Source organism: Centroberyx gerrardi, chromosome 2 (genome assembly GCF_048128805.1).
Source record: "Centroberyx gerrardi isolate f3 chromosome 2, fCenGer3.hap1.cur.20231027, whole genome shotgun sequence".
Classification (NCBI taxonomy): Eukaryota; Metazoa; Chordata; class Actinopteri; order Beryciformes; family Berycidae; genus Centroberyx; species Centroberyx gerrardi.
Window position 1 is genome coordinate 21,373,207 of NC_135998.1, and position 19,265 is coordinate 21,392,471.

Genomic DNA, 19,265 nt, shown 5'->3' on the forward strand with positions numbered 1-19,265 from the left:
TTTAGAGTTAGTATGGATTATAAAATAGTATTTTTTAACTCTTCCATATAATATGTGTGAAACAAATTTGATCCTGAGAGCTAGTGGTATCAATGAAATGGTCACAATTAATTTCTTTAGATCAATAAAACATTCCATTTTTCTATGTAATTCTATTCTTATTTGATGCATGTCAGAAAGCTCCTGCCTCTGATTTTCTTTACTGTTACTTCACCCCTTCTAGGCTTTCTGTGCCACGCTGCCTCGTATTATCCCAGCTAAGTGCTCCCACTGTAGGTTAAATGGCCATTATCTGCTCTGTCAAAGCACAATAGGCTGGTTGAATGACACAATAGAGAATGTGGCTCATGCCTATATAAAGTGATCTTATGATGGATCATAGCTCAGGCAACAGGTGACAGATGTATCGTCCCTTCTAGCTGGAAGGAATGACCCACTAACCTCGGCTTTTGTCTCTCTTCTTTCTTCTTGTTGCTGCCTTCTGCTCTCCCTCTTTCTTACTCCTTTCTATCTCACTTCCACACTCTCCCTCCTTTTCCCAGCTGGATGGTCTGCTGACTGATAGAGAGTCTCTTCCGGAGCGGAGCAAGGAGATTCGGGAGAGGCTGCGGGGCAAAGGCCTCCCCTCAGGTAACATGAGCTGCTCCGACACACACGGAGCCCCACTACACAGAGCTGTGGGCTGTGTCTGTTGTGTGTTTTAGTACCCGTGTTATTAAGGGACCTTGTCCTTGGTGTAGAAACAGTCATTTATTTACACAGTGATTTGGATTTCTAGGCTATTAGCAGCTGCCAGTGGTTCATGACTGTGTTAAAATGGATCTGGTTTCTACTGGTGTTCAAAGCAATAGAAACCAGCTAACACCCATAGCTGTTGTTAATGCATGCTCTGTAGTTGCAGTGTGATTTATGTGGCAGTGCAAATTATGTATAAGTAATTTTTGGCATCCTTTGAAGAGGTCTTGGGTTGTGGTGGATGCACCTGCCTGAAATGCAGATCTGATTTTACTGGTCTATGTTAAATATTTAAGGGAAGGAAATGGTTCAGACTGGACTGGGTTCCAACAGGCTCAGCTGCCACCATTACAGAGGTCTGGGTAGTAAATCTCATGCCTGTCTAGTAACGTGCTCTCTCTACCTGCATACTTCAGAGAGTTGCAGAGCAACCCAAAATCTCACTTTCAAAAGGGAGCAGGATGCCCCTAGGAAACACTGTGGGATGTGAGGAGACTGAGAGTCGTAACAGGTCATTACTTCACACTTGTGTCAACAGGTTAGGGGGGTAGGTCTTGCCCTATGCACTGTGTGTATCATTTAGCATGTTGCATGTTAAAACAACCACCTGAGCAGCAATATCAGGGCCCATCTTTACAGATCTTCATTTGAGTTGCACGGGTTGCATTGTCAGGAACTGGGAGTATTCATTATGATTAAACGCCTTACTTCATTCCAGGATTAGTACAGTTGTAAGATAATGAATGCTGAATACAGACCAAGGAGAATTGTTGGTATTGATAAGTCCAGAGGACCAGACCAAGAATGTCATCAGCTCTATTATACCAACGGATAAACTAAGGCTGAGAGGGGCTGACAGTATGTGGCTAGACATACTGTGTATGTGTTTGAAATTATTGGCTTATATTTGTGTTTTTATTTTGAAAGGGTGAAATGTGAATGTTGTGAAGACATGTATTACATCATCCTACTCTCAATCTTTGTGTATATACCCACAATTGATACATTTAAACATAAACCCAGATTTAAGTTTTTAAAGTTCAAAAGATCATTTGTGGCTTTGACGTGAACCTGGTGGAATAACTACGTGGGTTTTGTGTGTTTCTCTGAGATGAGCCTCCCTGGTTGTCAAGCCTTCCTTCACTCAGGAAGAAAATCAGCAGTGACATGTCCTGCTAGCTCAAAGGGACGAGAAAAGTACTCTGGACAGTCTGAGTTTGAAAATGGAGAACTGAAAGTAGACAAGAAGCACCACACTGCAACCCAGAATGGGATTTAATTTAGGAAAATATGACCAAATCTTCCCAGTGGTTTTTGAGAGAACTCCGGCATTTCTCCAGGCCATGGAGAGGAGAGCAGAGCACAAACATGGCTGTCGTCCTGATTATGTAAGCACGGCATGGCATTGATTACAGATGCATATTTTGGAGTCACCAGTGAAACTGCTGGTCTGCTGTTTGTATCAGTGCTTTGTTTCCCTTGTTGAGCACCCGCCAGCCCTAGGGAAAGTACATGCAAAGAGTATTACTCAGTTCTTAAGCGTCTTTCTTCCCAAGGAGTGGCTTTCTCCTTCCTGTATTTCAGTGGCTCCAAGTTGTAACTGTTGCTGGGAGAATTCAGTTAGTGTCTCTTTTTCATGTTGGGAGTTTTATGTTATGTTGCAGTTTCTACATTGCTGTAGCCCGCATGACAGCAACCCCATACCACTAATATTTGAAAAACTTTTGGCAACAATTGACTGAATGCCACCAATGTTGGAAAAATAAAAGTGGTCCTGCACAAAAATCGACCTTATTTTTTCACTTTGTGCTCAATCTAGTCCTTGTGTGCTTCCCCCGAGTTCCTGGAAGACGGCATGTCTGTCTTTGATGTGTTTCCCTGTAAAGACCAAGCATATGCTTTGTAGATTAAACCACCACATGCAGTGTTTTTATAGGCCTAAACTTCTCCCTCCCTCTTTTCTCTAATTTCTGCATCTCTCTCTCTCTACCTTTTTCTCTCTCTAAAACAAGAATATATAGATGTTGTTTATTGACTGTCAAATAAGTAACATTCTTTTGTCAGTTTAAAACAGAGAAATATGGATGGAGGGGCTGGACTCTTATCAATATCTGTCTGTTATTGTGAGACAGTCTGTTTTGAGAAGGACTGACAGCTATTCATGTAAATTACAGGGAAAACATAGTTTGTTAACAAATCAACAAATCAGACTATCTAGGGAAATTACCCCTTATACTCTTCAAGGTCAAGAGCAAGAAATCACTCATCTTAATTTGTTTGTCCTTGTGCTGTGGTTGGTTTACTTTACAAATTGATTTGATTCGTTTGCCGTCAATGGATGATTGTTAAGCTGCTCTCAGTTTCCACCCCTGGTCCTCAGACATAATCTGGATAGATCAGGACACTGAACGCTGGCATTCTTTAGCCTGCAGTCATGTTGCTGCACCAGGGCCATTAGACATTAAGTCAGCAACGTCTGGGTCATCAATCAGAATGTATTTAGCGTGTCTCTCACTATGAATGATTGAGATGACAATCTGAGGACACATTGCCCCCCAATAATCCAGTTACTGCAGGTGGTTCTCAGCATAAAGGCCTTCTGTGCAGAGGCCCTCAGAGGCCTTCTGCCTCTGCTGTGTCCGCTGGGGCCAAGCCTAGGTAGCAGGGCAAAAGTGGGGAAGCCTATGAATTGTGAGCGACAGTGGTAGAATTGCCATGTCTAATAGCCATGTTATCCTGATGCTGCTAGCTGAACTAAAAGGCAGTTTGGAGAGGCACTTAAGCATAAGAAGGGACTCATTGTACTGTACTTATTCAGCTCAATTAAAATCCATGTTAATCCCCCTCTAGGTCCTCTAGTTACCATGAACACCAGTTCTAGTCTCTCTCTATGAAGTATAGTGTTTATAATGATATGATCCATTGGAAACAGTTTCATTTGCAGTATAACGTCTGTATTGCAGATGATCCCTCAATCTGTCTGTACTATAATGTGAGATTGATATGTTAAGAAATGCAATCTGTTTTATTTATTTTCCTTTTGAGTATCTTAAATGGTTTTTTGTGTGTGTGTGTGTGTGTGTGTGTGTGTGTGTCAATGTAGCTTGATTACGTTTTCCAGTGTTCAGGAAAGTTTGTTACCCTATCCCTGATAGCTCTTCCCATTTTTTAGAGACTTCATATTGCCAGAAATCTGGCAATGTGAGCATCTGCTGGTGATTTAATTAAATTTTCTGTCCCATTCTCAGGGAGGAGTGCCGCCCCCAGGGTTCTAGAGCGCTACCGGGCCCGGACTCAGGAGCAGGCATCTCTTAACCGGGGCCTAAGCCGCTCCATGGGCTCTCTGCCTATCCAGGACCTCATGAAGGGGGACGAGGGGGCAGCCCTACAGTACTCCATGTCTGACTACCACCCCGGCTCTGAATCAACCACAGACCTCTACCCCAAACCGCACTCGCTCCAGCACCAGCATTCCCATACCTATCTGCACCCCCTCCACCCCCAGCAGAGGGGCCGGCCTGTGGAACTGGACCAGAGGTCTTTACCTTACCACGGTGGAGACATGGGCCCAAGTCAGGCCAGGAAGACTTGGGCTTCATCTGTGGACTTAGCCTGTATTGACCCGGATGCTCTTCGCTTTGGGGCCTTGGAGGACGCACGGAGGGGCAGCAGCGCCCTGAGCACCCACTCCATCGGCAGGCACAAATCACCCTTGCGGGCATCCAGGGATTCTCGCTACCCGGAGTTTGGTGCGCTGAAGAACAGGAAGCTCCATCACCACTCTGCCCTGTCTGTAGGCTCAGCCCTTACCAGCGCTTATGACAGGATCAAGGAGAGACAAAGGAAGCTTCAGGTGCTAAGGCAGGCAATAGATGGTGAGTACACTCTCTTACCATAGACTACAGCGTATGAACACTCAACAAACTGGCCTCAAAGCAGTTGGCTTGCACTGCCTTTCCTAGACACGTCTCTGATGTGCTTGCATATCAAATATTTTTGGTTACATTGTGCTTCTAGGTTTTGATTAGAGTCCTTGACTGTTAGGTGTTGTATTTTTGTGTCGGAGAAGCCTCCTGTGAAATTAACGCAGCACTCCTCATGCAGAGAGTCTGTACATGAATCAGGACGGAATAAAGTTTTGCCTATGTAGAACTTGCCCAACTCCAACCTGAGGATCTTCACTTGGATTTCTGTGAGAAGCTGAGTCTGCCACTGAGACAATGAAATCTCCCATAAAATCTAGCCTTATGAGGCCCTAACCTTGTCATCCAGATATAAAGGAAATGTCAAAGCCATTTGTGTGGTGACTTTATCAGGTAGTAGACATGACAAAGGAGGGCACAGCAGCTAGAATGGAAAGACTCTAGGCAGCCATCAGCTGGGCTGATCTGGAAGGTGAAAATGTGAGAGCGAGGGGATGGGATGACGTGAGCAGACAGACACCCTGGCTAGTTGCAGGTTGTGTGTCCATCTGTAACTACTATGTGGGATGTGAGCTGGGTGCTGGCTTGAATGAAGTATCATTGGTGGTGGCTGGGCAGCAATGTTTAGACAGAATGTATGAGTCACTGGTACAGAGGTTTCCAAATGGCTGATTCTAATTACAGGCCAGCTTAATTCTAGCCTGCTGCTAACTGTCACACGTACTATATAGCCAAGTCCCTCTCTCCTTCTCTCTCACTCATGGGTGTAGACACATACACACAAACACACACGCACACACACTATAGATTATAGCCATACATACACACAAGGTATTTACAGACACAAAAAACACTCACACATTGTATACATACATAATCGCATGCTTAGACCGAACACACACACACACACACACAACGCAATAGTCTAACACCTCAGCAGTCAGCCCCAAGAGCTTTAAGGTTCTCTGGGGAGCTTATTGAATTCTCAGTAAAGTCTTCTTAGGTAGACTAGTTGTATGCAATGAGTCACATGTGGCAAATTCATACGTGTCTGCCGGCCATCTGGGGACAATAGAGGAGCATGAGGGATGAATGGCTTCATATAATAAACCACTGTCTTCTACCTCTTCATGCCTTTCCTCCTCCCTCTCTTCTTCCATACTCTTCCCACTCTCCAACTCCTCCTAACTGCAGCCTCCCTGCTTTTCTGGCAGCTATTTTTAATGCTGACCGAGCCACCAACCAAAGGCATTCTTTTCCTTGACTGTGTGGCTTTTTATCCCCAGCAAGGCCTGCCTGCCTTCCCTCCCTCTCTTTTCCCCTTTTACTGATTATAATCAGAGGCTCTTGGCTTCTTTTATTTAATATGGTGGTGTGAAGAGAGGAGAGGAGAGCGGAGCCTCTGCCCTAGCAGTGGACCAGAAGTCGAAGATTAGACTGGTGGATGGACCGTTTATTGTCCTACCTATCAATCTGTGTGTGTGAGGGTGTTTTTCCCAAGCAAGAGCATCTTTGTGTATTTTTGTGTCAATGTGAGCCCACTCTCCATTTTTCATAGCTTCCAACCGATATGCACATTTTGATTGATATTAGAGACCATGCTGACGCAAAGGAATGTTCACTTCCTTTAAAACTGTGGGCCGAGTATGATGGCTGAACCAAAATATTTTTGTATTCCATCCCAGAGCTATTCTGCTACAGTATGAATGGGCCTAATTGAGCACAGACCATTTACAGGGCCTCATAGATGTGTTACTTGGCAGAAATCTTCTTTCTTTTCCTTCTTTCTCTCTTACTTTTTTCTGTTCTTTTCTGCAGGAAAACGATGGCGCAGCAGTGGTCAATGTTCTCAGGTTTCATCCAGTTACACAGTGCCTAAGCTCCTGCTCCTCTGCCCTGTGTGTGTGTGTGTGTGTGTGCGCGCGCGCACGTCTGTGTGTGCGCGCGCGTCTGTGTGTGCATGTGCATGCGCATGTGCATGTTTATACCTGGTACCCTATGTCTCACTCACTGCCGCCCCAACCCCCATTTTTGGTGCCAAGGTGCTTCAATCAGTAGAAACTTTCCTAACAGGCCTAGAGTCTGTAATTGGAGTCATGCGTAGCGGATGAGGGAATTCCAAACATTATTGGACTTTCCGGCACTTGGCAGCAGGTCATGTGGCTCTGGGCTGGGCCGGGTCCGCCTGAGAAAACGTTACGGAACACCGCAGCCCGAGGGGAACGGGAGGTGTCTGCATAAGCACGGCCCCAACGTTTTCATAATCATATTACAGTTTGGTTTGTTGACTTCAAAGGCTGCAGCAGGAAACTGTGATTAGCGAGTGTTCATGCGGCCTTTGTAGAAAGCTCTTGGCCTTTAGGTTTACTTCACGAGTCATTATGATCCATTTTGATCAAACCCCACCTGAACCTCTTCCTCTTTGCGTTAAAGGATTCCCCTGGTGTTGGTGTCAGACTCAAATCAGACTGGTGTTCCCTACTTTTTATCCCATTCATGATATTGTTTGTCACTTACGATATCAAATCCAAACTTCGGAGATGTGTAGCAATGTAATCCATGGTGAAGATTTATGGGTTGAAGATGTAAGCATAAAATAGTAGTATAGTATAAAAGCATATTGTATTTTATTTGTAAATGAAAAGTAGTTCCAGACAGTTCTGCTTTTTTCAAATCATTGCACACGCTTACTTTCTGCTTTCACCCATGCTTTCACCTGTGAAGTTGGGTTTGTTTAGATTGGATGTCCTGTCTTACACGGCACTTCTCTTCAATCGCCAACATCCTGCACAGTTACTTCAAGCCATTCAGCTGTGAAAGAGTGTTGATTCGCCTGAAAATAGTCAGTGTGGAATAATGTGACGCTACAACGCTTTTGAAATGCAGGACTTCTAAAATATTTATTCTATCTAAAGGTAAAAAATCTGGAAAATGAAGCTAACTTTTACCAACACCGGAGGAATTCTTTAAGCAGTCAATCATTCTAAATGTAGGCTACATAAGCAGTGCAGACATTTACTAAATATAATATATAATATAATCTTGCCTCAGTACATATTGTTTATTTCATACATCCTATGGACTTTAAATACAATTTTCACAAAATCTACATATCTGGAATGTGTATCTGTATCTGGTTTTCTGCTGGATCAGGTAAACTTGGAAGAAATGCTGAGTTGCAGTAAAGCTATCACTATGCACTTTAGCATATGTTTTGGTGGGAGTTCCTCCTTTCTCCCCGGGACCACCAGACTGTAAATAACCTCAGGGTCTGCGTTTGTGTCTGTTCTCAGCTTGAGCACCCCTAAAGGCCGTAGCTTATGCAGGCTGCTTGTGCACTCACAGAAAGAGTGTACCAAAGCGGCAATTCTGCAGGGAAGAATCAAGGAGAGGGGAAGAAGAAACGGGGACATAGAAGAGGGAGTGAGGAGAGAAGGAAAAGGGAGCAGGGAAAGGAAGCAGGCAGATAGACGCAAGCAGCATTAATTGTGCTGAGGAAAAGGGGTTTTCCCACTGTAAAAGAGTGCAAGAGTGTTTTTCCAGCTAGTCTGTGACCCTCTAGAATGGGGAAAGAGTCACGGTGGAGATTGGTAGGAAGGCAGTTGTAGCATTAAAGTATGAATGGGCCCCCGGTCTGCTGCTGGCAAAGCCTCAATAGGTGCACTTGTTTAATCAAATCCAAAACAACATCTGCTGACAATGAGTAAAATCCTCCTCTCTTGCTGGACGTGTGTGTACGTGTGTATGTGTTTGAGCCTGTGTGTGTGTGTGTGTGTGTGTGTGTGTGTGTGTGTGTGTGTGTGCTTGCTGCTTACTGACTTTACCCCTTAATGTGGAAGAGTGGAATAATGTATGTGTATCCTTTGTCTCTTTCCATTCTCCAACTCTTCACATTTTATGCTTCCTGGGCAATAAACAGCCACAACCAGCAGGGAGGAGTACAAAGAAGGAACATTAGTACATGTTTACCTGAGTCATCCTATACTCGCCCCCTCTCTTGCTCCCTCTCGTCAAGCGTTCACACCATCAGCGAGATCTTGCCGTTAATCTGTCCGCCTTAGTTACGGTGTCTCTCTCCGTCCCTCTTTGCCTCCGTTGCTTTAAGGTAGGTGTTTGAGTTCATGATGAAATGTTGATCGCAGGTTTGCACGGGACGGGATGTGTGTCTGAATGTTATGATTCAACCCTCGGAGTAACTGAGACTAACCGACACCCACATTAGACACTGATGGCTAAACCAGGACCTGCCTTTTTGCATGCAGATTCAAGTTACTCCACCTGCCTCACTGACAGCAGATCTTCACAGCAGTTTTTCTTCATTTCTGATGCGTTCTAGTGCCCAGTTCTGGTGTACACATCGGATAGATTTGAACAGGGTCTCAAGCCTGAAACATAAGCTCAAGTATCGTACTCGCTCACACCATTTATTATGAAATCCATTAGAGAGACTGAATGACCAAATGCTGTCCTCGGGTGTTTGGAGGTTTGGAGAGTGTGAGAGACAGATTCAGGGAGGAAGCACCTGGAAAGGATCTATATGCACTCAGGAGGACTGTGAGACACTAAAAGAGCCTGGCAGTTTCCAGGACAGTGATTAGACTTTTGGGTTTTTTTTGTGCTTTTTTTAATGTAAGATCAATGTTCTTTTAATGCAATATTAGAGTTAAGACAGTGATAAACTAAATCCCCCAAAACACTGCTGGGATGTTGGAGGGTTAGGATCTCTGTTAGGGTTATTCAGAGTTTCGTAACAAGCACTGATTTGGTTTAAATTGATGTAATTACCCAATTAAATGTTAGTGTGTGGTCATTCATGTTCTTATTGTTGTTATTATTGTTATTAACTTCATATAGCGCATATCTAAAAACTGAGTTTACAAAGAGCTTCACCTAAAAACAAAAAAGAAATGGCACAAGATGGAAATAAATACAACATGACACCAGAAGAAATAAAAAGGACAGGAATGACTAAAACAAATAAAAGACACTTAAGATAAATGATTACATGAAAGCAAGGCCAAAGAAATGAGTTTTAAGGGGCGATTTAAAAGAGTAGCCTCAGAATTAAATGTAATTAATAGACTCAGAATTGATGGATTCTGAATCATTTTAATCACAAAGTACTATAAATTCATGGGGATTTGGGAGGAGACTGTTCCAGACTTGTCAGTAGAATTGTGGACACCCACACACACACACACACACACACAGACACACACAGACGGACGGATGTTACCAGCACATTCTGTATGAAGTGTGGTTCACCATGACCTCTGAGTCATTATGAAATGGACTCTGCTTTGTAACTCATAATGGCCCTTCACTGCTCGGAATGAGGAATGACTGTCTGCCCATCATCTATATTTGGATGATTTGTTTTTTTCTTCTTCAGTATTTTTTTTACCAGTCTTCCTGTTGCTGCTCCCCGTCAATCTGCATCATCCCTTTCCTGTCAAGTTCTGGTCAGATCATAAACACAGATTTTAATGAGCCCCTGTGGAAAAAACCCAAATCCTGTTGATAGTGGTGGGCTGTCCATGAGGGAGAAATGGCTTTGATGTTTACTTCTCTTTAATTATCTTCCTTGATTCACCTTGGTCGTCTCTTTATGTTGATTGTAACAACATTATTAGCAGCATAAATGGCAGAGGCATCAATCGGCCTTCTTGTCAGTGCTCCTACTAAAGGTCAGATGATTGTGCACGTGTTGGTATCTGTGCACGTGTGTCTGCCTGTATGTGTATGTGTATGTGTATGTGTGTGTGTGTGTGATCTTGCGTGTGTTCGTACCTTGGCATACGTGTGTGGCGTTAAGACAGTTTGCAAATCACTGTAACTCACACAGAAAGGACGGCTCTTCATGTTACCTATACTGTAACACATGACACTGTTCTCCCAAGGAACTCATGACTCACTGACCAACCACTGGAAGATGGGAAACTATTTCGGGTGACAGTTTGACCAGTCCTCCCACTCAATAAGATCATCATTGCCGCTGGCCCACAATGCTTCTTACTTAAGATGTTTACATAGGAGAGCCACAAAATAACAGGGTGAAACCTGTTGTACAAAGGAACTCTTCTGACTGGGGAATGCCATTTATCCAAGCTATGTAGCTGAGACTGATACTCGGGAGCAGGACTTTCAAGTTCTGTGTACAACGCAGATGAAGGCCTGATACATTTGGCAATGCTTTGGTCTTGATTCATACCATTTAGAATATTGTTAATGTTGCGATCCTATGTTATGTCTGCATTTCTACCCATCACTGAGGTTTCTTAAGCATTGGTTAAAGATGAAAGTAAACAGTTGGGGTAACTTGGCCTGTACTTTTCCAATGCTGTTGTTTACCCAGTCGAGCCAGACAAAAGATTAAATCGTCCACAAGAAGCTCCCTAACCTGACAGCCAGCATGCTTGTACATACTTGTGATGATGTCAATGGCGCTTTCCGTCATGTTTGGTTACCCACAGCATGACTTGTAACTTATTTGTGTGTCTCAGTCTCTAGGTTTTGGTTTGCCATCAGGCTAAGTAAGATTTGGATAAAGATAGTCCTGTGAAAGGAAATCTGTTGCTGCTCAGTCACCACAAATTGTGGAGCTTTTCAGTTAATTCTAGCGGGCTCCCTGGTACTCTGTTCATGTCCCATAGAAATACACACAACTTTTCTGTAAAGTTGTTTTTTGGGGGACATGTAAAAAGAAACGGCTCCAACTTAAGGGGAAATTATACTTCTGCGTCAAATTGCCAGCGTAGCAACAGCATAGACGCCCATGGCGGCGCAAGTATTTATGGTTCTGCGTTGGTGATTGTGCACATACTCCACCGAAACACTAGACTGCAGTGGCATGCTTTGTTAACATGGAAGTACTAACAGAAGAAGTAGTAGTGTTTACATTCTCTGAAGCTCGTGTTGTCGGATATTTTCTCACCATGAATTCAGTGACATCTGGTACTCTTTAGAATTTGGGGATGAAGTGTCCTACAAATCAATATATTTGCAATATAAGAGGAAATAAGTAAGAGGAAATACGAAGTTCTTGCGGTCTTGCGTCGCCCTACGCGTAGTTACAGTTTTGGAGAGGTGCATGTAAGCTACGGCGGCAGCCTCTGCAGGCTATGCTGTGTCTACGCCATCGGTACAGCGGAGGTTCGACGCAGAAGTAAAATTTACCCTTTAAGAGCCCTCGCAAAGAAAATGGCAAATAAATGCAATCAGAAATTTAAGTCTGCATGATGAATTTTAAGTTGTCCTGTATGCATGAAGGTTATGTTTGATACATTTTCATAACTCCACCGACATTTTCTTTTCCTCCTACATTGTTCATATCATGTGATTTTAAAACACGGGCTGATGGTCTTTCTCTTCCCTCAGATCCTCTCCACACCCACCAGAGGTACCACAGTGATTACAGCTCATCCAGCGAGAGCCCCTCAGTCACCTCCTCTGACCCAGACTACAGACAAGGTAGATGAAGCTGCTGAGGAAGCCATGTTCCATCATCGTTGTTGTTTTCATTGAGGCATGTGCGTCATTGTGTTGCACCTTGCGCAATGTGATCTGTATCTGCATACTCATGCATCATCAAATTAGGCTAAATACATTGAAATACTGGCCCTGTACAACTCTGAATGATGAGAAATCAGATTCATGTTGGCCACTCAAATGAATGCCAAGACAATATTGTGGTAAGTGGTTTTTCCTTCTTTCTCCCCTACCTCCTAATTAGGCATGGTTATGTGTATGCAGCAGAATTAAAGCAGAGACGACTAAAAGTAGCCTATATTTTCAAAATAACTAAAAACTTGTTTGTCCAGAGCAGTGGTGCCGATAATATGCACACCACAATAGAGTTTAATCAGACAAGAGGAAAACATTCTATCTCCATTCATTGGGCTGATTGCCACTTTTGCGATTGCATAAGACAACAATTGTGCCTTGTCTCCACTGGCCAGAGTTTAGCCATGTTGTGGCATGTCCTGCTCAAAGCCAGGAAAGTCGGGATGACTGTCCTGAGAACCTGTCTAGCTTACACATGAGGATTTGGCCCAGATAGCTGCATGTCACAAAGAAGCCAAACTTATGCAAAGATCTCTGCAAGTAGAGGCATCACTTTCCTGCATAGCTTATCAGAGAAAGGTTTTTGCAGAATTCAGTTATTTGATAGTCAGCAGTATTACATTTCTATGTTTCACAATGAAACGAATGGGTAAAGAATTAGAATGAAACTGTCAATTGTCTGTTTTTATTTCACTTTAGTTCTAATTAATAATTGAAGGTGCTTTTATTATTTTCAAATCCCACTGTAGAAAGAAAATTATACCATTCCATTTCTAGCCCCAGTCTGGTTGAACAGAGTTAATGGAGAGGAGGCATATGGTCTACCAGCGGAAACCAATTCCCTTCTTCTAAGAAATAAGAGTTGGTTAAGCTATTCATGTCTGGTTTAAAGAAACAGAGAAAAGATTGTGATCCAATTATAGCCTGGTCAACAATGACATTAATTGAAAAGCATAATAAATGATAAATGTACATTTACAGTAGTTATAGGTGTCATTATTGTAGAGATGTTGACAACTTATAGTAACAGTTACATACTAACAGAAGGTACAAGGACAACAGCACTTGACATACAGTGAAAAGGAACAATGCAAGGCTTATGATATCTATACAAATATTTATTCAACATTCAATCACTCATTCAGGCAACTTGGCATGCGGTGTAGTTCCTGCTGTGAAGGAGGGTGATGTGTGTCCCTAAGTGCAGTGACTAGTGTAGTCCAACCATGAGGTAGTTGTACCAAATAGGATTTAATAAATTATGAACATTATAGAACATGACCATAATTCCTGAGGCTGAAACGTTGTGTAGTGGGAAAAGACTGAAGTTACACTGGTTTGAAAAGGCTTTGTGAGTAGTTCCAGATTGTGCAAATAACACAATTAAATTTCTTGTTGAATTTCATCTGGAATCACATTTGTGTCATTTTGTGCTCTATAGTAACATAAGTAATGACTATGTCTTTATACTCAGATAAAAACACAATGATGCACGTATGTTTAAAAATGTTTTACTTTTTTAATTGGTTCATTTAATGAGGCTTAGGCTGCCCAACATTACTCTGGGACCACTGAACAAAGCTTGAATGGAGAAATTATTCAAATTTTTCATTTTTTTTATAAAAACCTAATTTTGATGAAAATAGAAAGGGCATTACTGGTGTGCACAAGACTGATCCGTTGTTGTTGTTGTTGTTTGAGTGTATTAATACTAATTTACAGAAGGTGCATAATTCAAGTTGTAAAATTATTAGTATTGCCGACAGAGCTAGCACAGACCAAAAACACATATTTATTAAAAGTTGACCTAACACCCATGCCCCCATGAACACCATCCATTTTGATACCACGGGTTACACTGTTGCACAAGAGCTTGACATTGAGCTGGCACAGCTGTAAATGTAGGTCAGACATTCTGCTGATCACAGGGCCGGTTTCATTTGGAAATGGTTGAAACACCTTAAACGTGCCAAGAATAAAGGTTTTTTCCATTTTCTTCAAGTAAAACATGACTCATCACTTTTAAAACATGACAACGCTCTTCATGTGCTAGGTGGGCAATTGTTCCAGCATGTCTGTTGATTCAATACGCTTAATCACCATCTTGTTAACACTCTTGTTACTGTGTAGCATGAATCTATAGGCAATATGTTTGACTGAAAAGAAGTGGTTATGTTTTTTAGATCATTTCAACACAGTGGTGATTCCATTTATGAGTCATTTGACTTGATTTCAATGCAACTACTCCACCTCTGTTGACACATGTTCATGCATGCACATTCGCACAACTGTGTGGGTGGATGCGTCTGGAGAGATGTGTTTCATTGTGTACATGTGGATACATGTGGCATTCACTCCTCTGTGTGTGTGTATGTGTGTGTGTGAAGCTAATGCTCTCGTGTCACCTCCAGCTAAGAAACCAGAGGAGGTGAGGAGGTACAGCTCCCAGGTGGCCCTTTCTTCTGAACACGATGCCCTGTCGCTGACCAGCCACAATGCACACAGGCACAGGTACCACACACACACACACACACACACACATGCCACATATACAGGTTACTATATAACAATACAGACACCAGTGTTATGCGTTTACCCCAAGCAGCCTTCCTTCAGCAGTTAGTTGATCTATCTACATTCCTGTCCCCCCATGCATGGTACAGACCCAGCAGACCTCTGTGTCTCTCATCCTATAGCTCCATACATACATCTTCACACAGGTTACAGGTCTTGAATCAATGGAACAAGTATTCACTTTGAACTGACGGTGCTTTAGACAGGTTTTGAAGGAAATTAGCTGAGAGTTTAGCCTAGTGGATAAATCAACTGGTTCATGTTGTTTTCACCTATTCATGTATGTTCAGGGTATTCTTAGGTGTCCTGTAAGGTGTGTGTGTGTGTGTGTGTGTGTGTGTGTGTGTGTGTGTGTGTGTGTGTGTGTGTGTGTGTGTGTGTGTGTGTGTGTGTGTGTGTGTGTGTGTAGAGTTAAGGAACTCCCCGGCATCCCTGTTTTTCCAACAGGTAATTCAGCCTCCGTAATGACTGTAACAGGTGTTCTGTGGCCTTCTGGCTGCACTGATGGGGAATTGTAAGGGTGATTTTATAATTGTGGGAGATGTGTGTGGCTAAATTTCCCCACCTGCCCTCCTGCATGGCGTTGTGTGTGTGTGTGTGTTTCCATTTGCACCACAGAGCCAAGCCCCCCCGCAGGGCACAGAAGGCCACAGACTAAGCTGTCCCGTTCGGTCCTCTGGGCCACACACAGCTGGTGTGGCACAGCAGGGTCAGCCCCATGCCTCCCCAGTGAGGTCATCTAATGTGAAAATCACATTCAGCAATCTCTATCTCTTTAATCTCTGGCATAACAGACCAGAACTGCCTGCTGTTGCTATGCCTGCTTACAGAAAAACCATGTTTTCAATCTGCCCCCCCTACTGTTTTGACAGCAGCACAAAGCAGCTTTTGCCCCTGATGTTAAAAGCAAGGACATCATCTAGTATTTGGTGTTTTTTGTGTGTAAACACACTCTGTCTTGCGTAACACGTTTCCCCTCTTGCTAAAATAATTTCTTTATAGAGTTAAGAGAGCATCCACCAACCATTGTAGGCACAAAAAGAAGAAGCCACCTCAGTTTCTGTCGAGAGAGGGCTTACTATGTGCAGCCACATCAGACTGAACTCCTGTTTTAAGTGCATCATGGACAAATAACATGAAAGTGACAAGCATGTGTCAGCGCTCTCCTTCTCTTTCCTCTGTAGGCAGTATGAAGGGGCAGCTGACGAAGGTCTGGCCGGAGCTGAGCTGCTCCTCCAGAGGCAGGAGGAGGAGGTCCAGCGGCTCCAGGCCCACCTGGCCAACAGGTTGTCCAGGGCCACCTTCTACCCCACAGATGACCCGCTGCCACCGTCGCGCACCTCCATGCTGGACCTCCGGGACCCACTCAACACCTCTACGCTACCACCCCCACACCGCAAACCCAAGGTATAAACGAACATTCTATGACTTGAAATGAAAGACTAGGATGCCCAAAGGAGCGGGAAAAAATCTTTGTCAACTTAAGGTGTTGTTAGAATAAAACTTCTTTCTGTGACCGTGCGTTTTCATCTTTACACCAACTGCAGAACTTCTACGGACCTGAGTTTGCGAAGATGACCAGTGAGCCCTGTGTTGCCTTAACTGTTCCCTCTTCGATAATGGTGAGGCTGTAAATTTATGTTCTGTAAACAAGTTTGGCTGCTATGGAACTAATATATCTATTGTCTTGTCATAGAAACCACTTTTTTCTCATGTTTCATTTCTTACTCTCTTCCATACCCCTCCTCATTCTTTCCCTCCCCCTCCTCCTTTCCCCTTTCCGTCCAGCAGAAGCGTGGTAAGGCGGAGGAAGTGCAGAGGAAGGTGGGCGTGGTGCTGCTGAATAGCCAGAAGCTGGAGCTGAGCTGTGACATCAAGGCCGTGTGTAAAGATGTTCTAGATATGGTGGTTGCCCATGTGGGGCTGGTGGAGCACCATCTATTTGGCCTGGCATACCTCAAAGGTCTGGAAAGGATCTCTGTTGGCATCTGTGTATGTCTCCTGTGCTGCGTGTGTGTGTGTGTGTGTGTATGTGTGTGTGTGTGTGTGTGTGTGTGTGTACATGCATGTAGGGGATGGGTAAGTAGGGAAAGGGACCAAAGGAATTGAGTAGACAGTAAATTGAACAGTTAGGCGGGAGAGCTACAAAAGGTTTGGGACAGTGTGTGTGTGTGTACGGATGGGTGTGTGCTTACATGTGTTGCGTTTGTGCCTTCATTATATCTGTCTATATCTATCTATTAAATTCTATGCCATTCAATTTAAATATATATATATCTCTTTCCTTCTTAGATCTATACTTTAAGATCAATTACCAAACATATTAGAAATTGTGTAGATTGATAGGATTACTACCATGAGCAGAAGCTAATGATGTTTACAGGGTTTGAATTTTAATTAGGTTGTTATTTTCTCCACCTGATGCTTCATTAAAGATGCATAACTCATGTGGTTGCTAGCAGCGAACCATCATTGGTTGATTCCCCCTCACCCCCACCCCACCTATCTATCCTCCGCAGATAATGAGTTTTTCTTCGTCGATCCTGATGCCAAACTGTCCAAAGTTGCACCAGACGGGTGGAAGGAGGAGCCTAAGAAGAAGAAAGCCGATGTGCCTTTTAACCTGTTCTTGCGCATCAAATTCTTCCTTGATGATGTCACCCTCATACAGTAAGAACCATAGGTTGTAATTAGCTGAAACCTGGGGCGTCTCAACCGGTAGAACGCGTACCATTAAGGTTAATGCATGTTGCATGTCATCCCCTCTCTCTGCCCTGTCTTTCCTCTCTCTACTGTCTAATAAAGCAGAAATGCAAAAAAAAAATTTTGCTGAAATCTTATGGATAAAGTGACATTTAATCATTGTGCTGTCATCGTCTGGGTTTCAGTGAGAGTTACAGAGCAACGGGCTCGGTTGTTGGCATACTGAGTGGAAGATGATCATCGGCAATATATTCTTGGCGTCCTTAATTGCATGATGTTATAACATCTGCTGAAATGTCTGTTGACAACAGGCATGCCATGACCAAACACCAGTACTACCTACAGCTGAGGAAGGATATCTTGGAGGAGAGGATGCGCTGTGACACGGAGAGCGCCATGCTCCTGGCCTCGCTGGCTCTGCAGGCTGAATTCAGTGACTACCAAGCTGAGGTATTATGTCTGTGGGTTATCAATCAAATGCTAAGACTTTCACTCAAAATCTGAATCTAGAATGAGAAGTGTTGATTTCACTCATGCAAAATATTAAAAAATTTTTTATTAAGTTTAATTTTGGTCTTATTAAATTTAACTTTATCAAATGGCAAATTGATGATAAAAATCATGTTGATGATCTGTGTGCTACAGCTCCATGGGAAGACCTACTTCAGACTGGAGTACTACCTGCCAGTGTCTGTCCTGGATAAGCTGGAGCAGAGTGCCATCAAGGAGGAGCTGCCTAAACTCCACAGCAACTATTATGGAGCCTCGGAGTCAGAGGCAGAGTTTGAGTTCCTCAAGGTCAGTGAGACGAAGGGATTGGAACCATGACTTCAAGCAGAGATAGAAAGAGTACTGAAATATTTTCCTCAATTTGAAGTTACTTAATTTAAATGTTAGCTGACAGAGTATTTGTCAAGTAAAAGTAAAGGGACAACTGTAAGTGTTTAGATATTTTCCAACAAAAATAATGAAAAGGACTAATTAGCGCCATCCTTTGTTTCATTGTTGTGGGGTGGAATGAAAGATTTTCATATTTCTAGCATTGGGTCAAATTTTACCATTGATGAAAGAATGTAGGATAAATTGAGAAGTTCATTTTTGTTGTCAAGCTCCAGAGAAATATAAAAGGTACATTATGTATCATCGTAAAATTTGCACCTAATAAATCTGCTAATTGCAGTCGGTGCTTTTTCCTGCAGCTAATGCTAAAGACATTACCATGCTAATGCTTAATAAAGTAAGCTCTGCATTGCTCTTCATGCAAATGGAATCAAATGTTATCGAATCATATCCTATGAGATCAAATAAAAAATGTATGTAATCATATTAAATCGTTGACCTGCTCAAAGACTTCTTTCCTGTATTGAATCGATATCGAATTGATATTCATATTTAATCAGTCTGAGAAGGAGAGATTCATATCCCTACCATCGATCCACATGCCGTGTATATTCCAGAGTGTAAGTCTCCCGGTATTGTTTCTCCCAAAGGTGAGCCAGAGGCTGACAGAGTACGGGGTCCACTTCCACCGGGTGCTTCCTGAGAAGAGGTCCCAGACAGGCATCATGCTGGGGGTCTACTCCAAGGGGGTGCTCATCTTTGAGGTCCTTAATGGAAATCGTACCCCAGTACTAAGGTTCCCCTGGAGGGAGACTAAGAAGATTTCCTTTACAGTACGTACTTGTCCCTGAATATATGAAAAATGTATATTCCTATAGCCCAAATTGTACAGCTGCACCCTCTGTATGTTTTAGCAGTATCATAAAT

The 19,265-nt window shown here is 43.0% G+C and overlaps 1 protein-coding gene across 6 annotated transcripts in view; it reads left to right on the top strand.

The window, feature by feature from the left end:
- Positions 1 to 19,265, top strand: part of ptpn13 (protein tyrosine phosphatase non-receptor type 13) — a 61,825-nt gene that overhangs the window by 20,281 nt on the left and 22,279 nt on the right. For 5 of the 6 annotated variants that reach the window (XM_071894906.2, XM_071894909.2, XM_071894908.2 and 2 more), the window contains exons 6-16: positions 543 to 630; positions 3,984 to 4,610; positions 12,036 to 12,128; positions 14,633 to 14,732; positions 15,980 to 16,202; positions 16,343 to 16,417; positions 16,584 to 16,758; positions 17,315 to 17,465; positions 17,810 to 17,948; positions 18,144 to 18,296; positions 18,989 to 19,171. In XM_071894906.2, the coding sequence (XP_071751007.2) occupies positions 543 to 630; positions 3,984 to 4,610; positions 12,036 to 12,128; positions 14,633 to 14,732; positions 15,980 to 16,202; positions 16,343 to 16,417; positions 16,584 to 16,758; positions 17,315 to 17,465; positions 17,810 to 17,948; positions 18,144 to 18,296; positions 18,989 to 19,171 (2,007 nt within the window). The remainder of the gene's footprint in view (positions 1 to 542; positions 631 to 3,983; positions 4,611 to 12,035; positions 12,129 to 14,632; positions 14,733 to 15,979; positions 16,203 to 16,342; positions 16,418 to 16,583; positions 16,759 to 17,314; positions 17,466 to 17,809; positions 17,949 to 18,143; positions 18,297 to 18,988; positions 19,172 to 19,265) is intronic. The other variant, XM_071894907.2, reaches the window with a different exon arrangement.